The sequence below is a fragment of the Anolis carolinensis genome, unplaced genomic scaffold (genome assembly GCF_035594765.1).
Source record: "Anolis carolinensis isolate JA03-04 unplaced genomic scaffold, rAnoCar3.1.pri scaffold_7, whole genome shotgun sequence".
Lineage (NCBI taxonomy): Eukaryota > Metazoa > Chordata > Lepidosauria > Squamata > Dactyloidae > Anolis > Anolis carolinensis.
The window spans coordinates 20,236,944-20,246,306 of NW_026943818.1; the positions used below are offsets into that span (position 1 = coordinate 20,236,944).

At 43.4% G+C, this 9,363-nt stretch overlaps 1 protein-coding gene across 1 annotated transcript in view; it reads left to right on the top strand.

Annotated features, from left to right (window-relative positions):
• Window positions 1–8,368, top strand: part of ywhag (tyrosine 3-monooxygenase/tryptophan 5-monooxygenase activation protein gamma) — a 39,531-nt gene extending 31,163 nt beyond the window's left edge. Inside the window, exon 2 of the mRNA XM_062958964.1 lies at window positions 4,324–8,368. Coding sequence (XP_062815034.1) covers window positions 4,324–4,980 — 657 coding nt within the window. The 3' untranslated portion in view covers window positions 4,981–8,368. The remainder of the gene's footprint in view (window positions 1–4,323) is intronic.
• The last annotated feature ends 995 nt before the right edge of the window (window positions 8,369–9,363 follow it).

The window sequence follows — 9,363 nt, forward strand, 5'->3', positions numbered from 1 at the left end:
GGTTTCATCGGTTTCCTTGCACAGTCTGCACTTTGGGTCATCAGCTGATTTTTCGATCTTGGCCTTGATTGCATTTGTTCTGATGGCTTGCTCCTGGGCTGCAAGGATCAGGCCTTCTGTCTCCTTCTTCAGGGTCCCATTCGTTATTATTATTATTATTTTTATTTACAACTCCTATAAATCATGGTGATTTTCCCCAAACCTCTCTAGTATGTTCAGTTGCTGATGAATTCCTCTGTTTGCTGTGTGTTACAGAAAAGAACAGGAAAGGGTTATGGGAGAGGCAGGGGGCGGGGTCATGCAAATTACACCACCGTGTTTCTTTCAGCAGACATTTGGGCCTGTGTGCCGTTTTTCATTGTTGTTTGGTATCAGAGAGGCATTGCGTTGCTTCTCGTTCTGCGGAGAACGTGTCTGTCTTGCTGGTTGTCTCTCCCCAAGCAGCTCTTGCCGTACGGGACACGCAGTGCTTTTTCAGCCTGCGGCTATGCATTTCGCACTGTTCCCGCACGCCGTCTATTCGCTTTCCTGCCCGGAACTTTCTCGCAAGGTCTATGAGAACTGCACAATTACGGTTTACAGTTACCGAGAGACTCGCATCCTGCTGGGATGAAAGAGCATCCGGATGCTGAAAACAGATTGGAAAACAATACCCGCAAATCAAGCAGTCGTCTCTTAATAGCGTCATGGAGCTATAAATCTGCTCTGGGCTCCCTGAAGCCTCCCTTGTCCTGTGTCTCCTCGGGCTTCTGTTATACGAAATCCATAACAATAATAAAAATTATTATCTATATATATAAAAGGGTAATGAAATTTCGGCCTAGGACAAAACAACAAAACTACACATCCCAGAAACACTAAACTTGGCAGCACAACCCCTCATCCATGCCTCTACGTTCATACAACAAAAAGAAAAGAAAAATAAAGTCCTAATTAGAGGGAGAAGGAATAATTGTTTTTATCCAGTTGCTGCCAGTTAGAAGGCTAAGCTCCGCCCACTTGGTCTCCTAGCAACCCACTCAGCCCTGGCGACAGGCAGAGTTAGGCCTCACTTAGGCCTCTTCCACACTGCCTATAAAATACAGATTATCAGATTTTAACTGGATTATATGGCAGTGTAAAAGGGGCCTCTGATGGCACAGTGTATTAAAGCACTGAGCTGCTGAACTTGCGGACCAAAAGGTCCCAGGTTCAAATCCTGGGAGCGGAGTGAGCGCCCGCTGTTAGCCCCAGCTCCTGCCAACCTAGCAGTTCGAAAACATGCCAATGTGAGTAGATCAATAGGTACTACTCCGGCGGGAAAGTAACGGTGCTCCATGCAGTCATGCCAATGGCCACATGACCTTGGAGGTGTCTATGGACAACACCGGCTCTTCGGCTTAGAAATGGAGATGAGCACCAACCCCCAGAGTCAGACACGACTGGACTTAATGTCACGGGAGAACCTTTACCCTTTACCTTAACTACCACCAATTCCTCAATACTTTATTTCCGATACCACCAGATTTCGCCACAGCAACGCGTGGCCGGGTAAGCTAGTCTATATATATAAAAGGGTAATGAAATTTCGGCCTAGGGCAAAACAACAAAACTACACATCCCAGAAACACTAAACTTGGCAGCACAACCCCTCATCCATGCCTCTACGTTCATACAACAAAAAGAAAAGGAAAATAAAGTCCTAATTAGAGGGAGAGGAATAATTGTTTTTATCCAGTTGCTGCCAGTTAGAAGGCTAAGCTCCGCCCATTTGGTCTCCTAGCAACCCACTCAGCCCAGGGGACAGGCAGAGTTAGGCCTCATTTAGGCCTCTTCCACACTTCCTATAAAATACAGATTATCTGATTTTAACTGGATTATATGGCAGTGTAGACTCAAGGCCCTTCCACACAGCTATATAACCCATTTATAATGGACTTAATGTCAGGGGAAAACCTTTACCCTTTACCTTAACTACCACCAATTCCTCAATACTTTATTTCCCATACCACCATACTTCACCACAGCAATGCGTGGCCGGGCACAGCTAGTACAATATAATAATATTACACAAAACAATCAATATACTGTATTTACTTGAAGATAAGCTGAGTTTTTCAACCCTTTTTTTGAGCTGAAAAAGCCTCCCCCAGCTTATAATGGGGTCAAGGTCAAGAACCTGGAAGCCATTGCTTGCAATATATGATCTATTTCTCTCTTACCCTCCCTTATCAGTGTGTTTTCTTTTCCAAAGCCTCCCTCGCTCTTAACCAAGGGAATGTTTTGAAAAGGGAAAGACGCCCTTGCAAATCAGGAGGAAGAAAAATATTTATCCATCAATCTTATAAAAGCATTTTCCCCTGAAATATTTGTTAAAGTCTCCTACAGATATATAGGCATTAACCCCCTGCATGCAATTGCAGTCCCTATGCACTTATATATCTCTATCTATCTATCTATCTATCTATCTATCTATCTATCTATCTATCTATCTACATTAATTTTATATATGAATTTCCCCCTCATATGTTTGCAGGTCTTTGCAAATCCTATATACATATAGATCCATGTACCTGTATATCTGTATCTGTATCTATATACATTATTTAACCTACTGATGCCTCGATTAATGTAATTTTGTTGGTATCTGTTTTTATTTTGAAATTGACCAGTAGCTGCTTCATTTCCCACCCTCGGCTTATACTCGGGTCAATAAGTTATCCCAGTTTTTTGTGGTAAAATTAGGTGCCTTGGCTTATATTCGGGTCGGCTTATATTTGGATCGGCGAATATATACGGTATATAATTGTAAGCAACTCCCTAGGGGAGTGGCGGCATATAAGTTTGAATAATAAATAAATAAAACAATAAAAGTGAAAGATCTTGAAGCTGAAAGGCTATTCAATGCTAATCAAGGTGGCCAATTGCAACCTTGACACCTGCCTCAATATATTTCTACCATGTCTCCTGTGTTAATATAACAATATAATAATATATCAAACTCATATTATACTATACTAATAATATAATATATTGTATATACATATAATATTGATAATAATATTATAATGTAATACAATATAATAATTATAATACATTATTGTAATTGTATATTTATATTACATGTAATATTACTAATAATGCAATATAGTATTATAGTACAATATAGTAATATATAATGCTTATATTGTGCTATACTAATAATATAAATATATTGTATGTACATATAACTTGTAAGCTGCCCTGAATCCCATTCGCGGTGAGAAGGGCAGGATATAAATGTCAATAATAATAATAATAATAATTACAGATGGACACACGCGGCGTTCGGGGTGAGAAGGGCAGGATATAAATGTCGCTAATAAATAAGTAATAAATAAATAGTTCTTTCTCCCACCCTGAATATGCCAAACATACATGATCCCCTCTTGCCTAGTTTCCAACACACCTCACAATCTGTGAGGATGCCTGCCATAGATGCAGGCGAAATGTCAGGAAAGAATGCTTCTGGAACATGGCCATACAGCCCAGAAAACTCACAGCAACCCACTACAGTGTTCCCTCAATTATCACTGGGGTTAGGTTCCAGGGCCGCCTGCAATAAGTGAAAATCTGTGATGTAGGGACACTGTATTTATTTTAATATTTATACATTATTTTAGTAGTTATACACTATTTTAAGTCTTTATCTACTAATCGTGTGTTGATAAATCGCCTCCTTCTCTTCCCGTAGCCACTTGGGCTCCTTTTTTCTCCCTTCAGCTTCTCCTTCCTCCCTTCCTTAGGCTGTAAATTGTAAATTTTTTATGATTTAGAGTTTATTGAAAAACCGCAAAACAGTGAATCCGCGAAAAGTGAACCTCGAAGTAGTGAGGGAACACTGTACTATATTTTTTGCTCCCTGCCCTTTCCAATCCTTCCCCATTCAGATAGTTTTGTCCTTGGTGGTTTTTTTTTTTCGTGTCAGGAGCAACCGGAGTTGCTTCTGGAGTGATAGAATTGGCCGTCTGCAAGGACGTTGCCCAGGGGACGTTGCCTGGATGTTTTGATGTTGTGGGAGGCTTCTCTCATGTCCCCGCATGGAGCTGGAGCTGATAGAGGGAGCTCATCTGCGCTCTCTCCGGGTGGGATTCAAACCTGGCAGCCTTCAGGTTTCAACCCAACCGTCCAGTCACGAGACTTTTATCCCCTAGGCCACCGGAGGCTCCGTTGTCCTTGGAGTGAAAGCCATTCAAATGTTGTCTCTATTGACAAAGTTGTGTTGTGTTTGGACCTGGTGAAGAGCGGAGGGTGTAACCAGTCCTCTTGTGTCCTCCTCCCTTTCCTTTGACCCCCGAAATGCAGGTGACGGAGCTGAACGAGCCGCTGTCCAACGAAGAGCGCAACCTGCTGTCGGTGGCCTACAAGAACGTGGTGGGCGCCCGGCGCTCCTCGTGGCGCGTGATCAGCAGCATCGAGCAGAAGACCTCCGCCGACGGGAACGAGAAGAAGATCGAGATGGTGCGGGCCTACCGCGAGAAGATCGAGAAGGAGCTGGAGGCGGTGTGCCAGGACGTGCTGAGCCTGCTGGACAACTACCTGATCAAGAACTGCAGCGAGACCCAGTACGAGAGCAAGGTCTTCTACCTGAAGATGAAGGGGGATTACTACCGCTACCTGGCGGAGGTGGCCACGGGGGAGAAGCGGGCGACGGTGGTGGAGTCCTCCGAGAAGGCCTACAGCGAGGCCCACGAGATCAGCAAGGAGCACATGCAGCCCACGCACCCCATCCGGCTGGGCCTGGCCCTTAACTACTCTGTTTTCTACTACGAGATCCAGAACGCGCCGGAGCAGGCGTGCCACCTGGCCAAGACGGCCTTCGACGACGCCATCGCCGAGCTGGACACCCTCAACGAGGACTCCTACAAGGACTCCACCCTCATCATGCAGCTCCTCCGCGACAACCTAACGCTCTGGACGAGCGACCAGCAGGACGACGACGGCGGCGAAGGCAACAACTAGGGCCCCTCGGACGGACTGGCAGCCGCACGCCGATGCTACTCCTGCAGTCTTTATGTTTTTTTCCCACCAGTTTTTGGGGGGGAGGGGGTCAGGGGTGGGGAGGGGAGGGGGAGAGGAGGGGCGACCTTCCCGGGAGGCTCCCCACAAACCTGTCTTGGATTGCCTCTTTGACACTTTTGCCAAAACACCACTCGTGGGAAGTCAGGCTGGCTGGGCGTGTTTGGGAAGGAAGACGGGAAGGAGGAAGGAAGGGAGGAAGGAAGGAAGGGCAGCCTCGCAGTGGCACATGGACTGTTCTGTAGACAACACATCATCATACCAGGGGAGCTGTCTTTAAGTTATCTTGACCGCTAGGCGTTGACGATGACTAACTCGAACGGAATGGCCCTCTTTTTAACCATTTTTGTTTTCTGCCGTTTTTGTGCGTTTTTGTTTGCCGTCTTTTTTTCCTTTTCAGGTTCTGTGGTTCCAGTAAGCTTTTCGGTCCATCCCTCCTTGTTTCATTCCCCTATTTATAAACCTCACCCGCCATGACATTTCGCTCGTGTGTCTCTTCTCCCGGTCCTTAGTTTTGGAACGCCTCTTGCTTACGATGATCGCGTCGTTTTACAGGTGAAAGGAAAGCCCCCGACTCGAAAAAAAACACCACCGTCTCGGAGCTTTCTCGAGAAACTTAAGATAGCTCGCAGTATTAAAAGCTCAATTGCAGTTTACAGTATTTCTACGCGACAGCCATATTTGACATCAAGCCATCGAGTGTGAACTTGCTTTGCTTCTTTTTTATTTTCTTTCTCCCGACCTGCTTGCCTTCCTTTAGTTTCCTTGTTCCGATCCTTAGCCATTTTCATTGGTGCTTGGCGAGCGGCTGTATAAAAGTTTCCAAGAATCAACGGGAGGATAGGATAGCAGGAATAAAAATAATTGAAATTTTAAATATTCAAAGACGAATGCCATTTCTGGGCGTCTTTTGTGATCGTCCCCAATTTCATTCTCGAGTCCTCACTTTAAAAAGGGTTGCCACCTCTCCTCCGTGCTTTGTTTAAGTGTTAAAGTTGGTAAAATCACTTAGCAGATATCTTTTATTATGTCTTTGCTGCATGCAAGCATATGTTGCCGACAACATTGGCCAAAATGCAGAGCAAATTTGGAACGTTTTTTTTTAAAGTAAATTTTTATTGCAAACATTTATGGACAATGTGGTTTACAATTTGGAACGGTTTTGTAGGCGCTCCGCAACGTGAGCACCGAAACCGAATCTCTTCCCCGAACATACGTCTCGAACAATTAAAGATAATCGAGTAAATTTTCTAGCTCGGAGAGTAAAAGAGAAGGACAATTCTTGGAAAGTTTCAATTGTTTTCACGTTGACGTTTTAGATACCTTTTCTCTTTTTATGTCTGCTGCATGCAAGCACGTGTTGCCGACAACCTTGGCCAAAATGCAGAGCAAATTTGGAACGTTATTGTAGGCGCTCCGGAACATGAGCACCGAAACCGAATCTCTTCCCCAAACTAAACTTATGTCTCAAATGATTAAAGATAATCATTTAGCAGATAAAGACATCATTTAGCAGATACCTTTTCTCTTGTTATGTCTGCTGCATGCAAGAAGGTGTTGCCGACAACCTTGGCCAAAATGCAGAGCAAATTTGGAACGATATTGTAGGCGCTCCGGAACGTGAGCACCGAAACCGAATCTCTTCCCCGAACTAAACGTACGTCTCAAATGATTAAAGATAATCATTTAGCAGATAAAGACATCATTTAGCAGATACCTTTTCTCTTTTTATGTCTGCTGCATGCAAGCACGTGTTGTCGACAACCTTGGCCAAAATGCAGAGCAAATTTGGAACGATATTGTAGGCGCTCCGGAACGTGAGCACCGAAACCGAATCTCTTCCCCAAACGAGACTATTCCCCAAACGAGACGTCTCGAACTATTAAAGATAATCGAGTAAATTTTCTAGCCGATTGAACAGAAAAAGTAAAGGACGATTCTTGGAAATTTTCAGTTGCTTTCACGTTGACGTTTTTGCCACGCCGAAAGCGGGAGATCCTCGCTTTCTTGTCTTTGCGTCGTATTTGATCGTCGCGCGCAGGGTCCTTTTTTTTTTTGCTTTTCCGAGGGGCCAACAAAGCGCTCGTAAACGCGGCGCCGGCGCGGACACTTTCGAAACCTGCCACTCACGCTTTGTTGCCGCGCGGCGGTTTTTGCGTCGGATGGGTTTTTGCGTCCGATCCGAGGAAGACCAGGAGAGGCTTGCAAAGATTTGGGTCGACGGAGCCCCAAAACGCCGGGGAACCGGAGGGACATCTTCCCGCTTCTCTTTCCGTTTGCCGTCGTTGTCGTTGTCGTGTCGCATGAGCCGTGGCTTTGTTTTGGTTTGGAAGTGCTTTACTGGAATTACGAAACCCCTTCACCTACACCAACACCCGCGCATATATATAGAAATGGATATATATATATATGTCTCTCCTTCTCATATACCCCTGGCTTTTAGCTCTGGCTGCTTTAGGAAAACTATACGCAAGGGGGGACAAGACCGCACAAGAGGGCTCAATTCGGAGGGAGGGTTTGGGGGGATTTGTGAGCAGCTTGAATGGTTCCGATATTTTCCTCTTATTTTTTCTTTTCGTTCGAGAAATGCACTTGCCTATGATAGCCGTCTCTCCAGTGAAATGAATTAACTGCTCCATTACTCTATTGATACAATATTGTGCATGCTGGTGTCGTATTTCTATAAAAGTAGCTTGAAATTTATTAACTTATACTGTAGGTGTTATGTATTCCTATGACAAATAGTCTTCAACGATTTTTTAAAAAGTTTTTTTTAAATTTATTTAAAAAAATTTATTTTTTTCGTTTGGTTCCTTTCTGTTTTGGAGAATTTAAAAAAATAATTAAGAAGTTTGCTCTCCCGAATAGTGAACGTAACGAAACCGATCTCGATGTTGCTATAGTGACATGCGATTCTATGCGATTTCGTTCTCTTTTTATTCTCTCTCTTTAATTTACGGGGGGGGGAAAACAAAAAAAAAAGGAAAGCAAAAGAAAAAAACACCAGTGTTAGCTTAATCTTAATGTCTGGTGTCCGTCATGGTGAAATTATAACTATTACAGTGTAGGAGACAAATGAACTATGTTATTTGAATGAAGCCTTTGTTTGTGCTTTTTCTGTCATGTTTATGCAGTGAACTCTTTTTAAGGTCGAATCAGTGGTTATGATTGCTTTTCTTTTTTCTTTCTCCCGACTCCGTGTTTCTGTAAGGGATGATTTCACACACGGACCATTCTTAGCAGTTTTCCTCAGTGATGGAATATCATGAATGTGAGTCATTATGTAGCCGTCGTACATTGAAGCCAATAAACTTAAACAGATCTGATGTCACTGCGGCTTCACCGCTGGTCTTGTGTCCGGACTCGTTCTTGGTTGGCTGGGGATGATGGGAACCCTGACCCGTATGGACCTGGAAACCAATAGTAACTATTTATTTCCCATCCTTTCTAAGCCAGGAGTCGGAGTCCCAACGTCCCGGAGAAAGCAATGAAGCAAGGATGACTCGCTGGCTTCCCGAAGACCCGGCTCCTGAATGGGAGGCTGACTGGAAACAGTCACAGTGACTCAAACTGAAACATGAACGGCGGAAGAGACTGGGAACGGATCTCCGCAAAAACAGCAACCCAACAAGTGCGCATCACGAGCGAGCCGGGAAAAGGGCCAAGCGGAAAAAGGTGGCTGTTGGAGAAAGCCAAGGGAGTGAATCCCAGAATTGGGAGGGACCCTGAAGGCCACCCAGTCCAACTTCTTGCTGATGTTATAAATAATTTTTCAATAACTTTAAAGCATAGGTACTTTTTGTTACAATTTTTATTACAAAAAGTCAGGAGTATTGTGCTCCAAAACTCTGTCTGCATGAATACTGAAATAATAATAATAATAATAATAATAATAATAATAATAATAATTTTATTATTTTATATTATTATTATTATTATTGACACAACGACGTTGTATGACACAGCAAACAAGATAGATATGCTGGATTTTGTTTCACAAAACCACAAGTCGAACATTATTATTATTATTATTATTATTATTATTATTATTATTAGACTCATGGCATTGAGATGGATCCCAAAGGCCATCCAGTCCAACCTCTTGCTGATGTTATGAATACTTTCTCAATAACTTTAAAGCAGAGGTGCTTTTTGTTACAATTTTTATTACAAAAGGTCAGGAGTATTGTGCTCCAAAACTCTGTCCGTATGAATACTGAAATAATAATTATAATAATTATAATTATTTCAGTATTACTGTATATACTTGAGTATAAGCCTAGTTTTTCAGCCCTTTTTTAGGCTTATACTCGAGCGAGGGTCCTG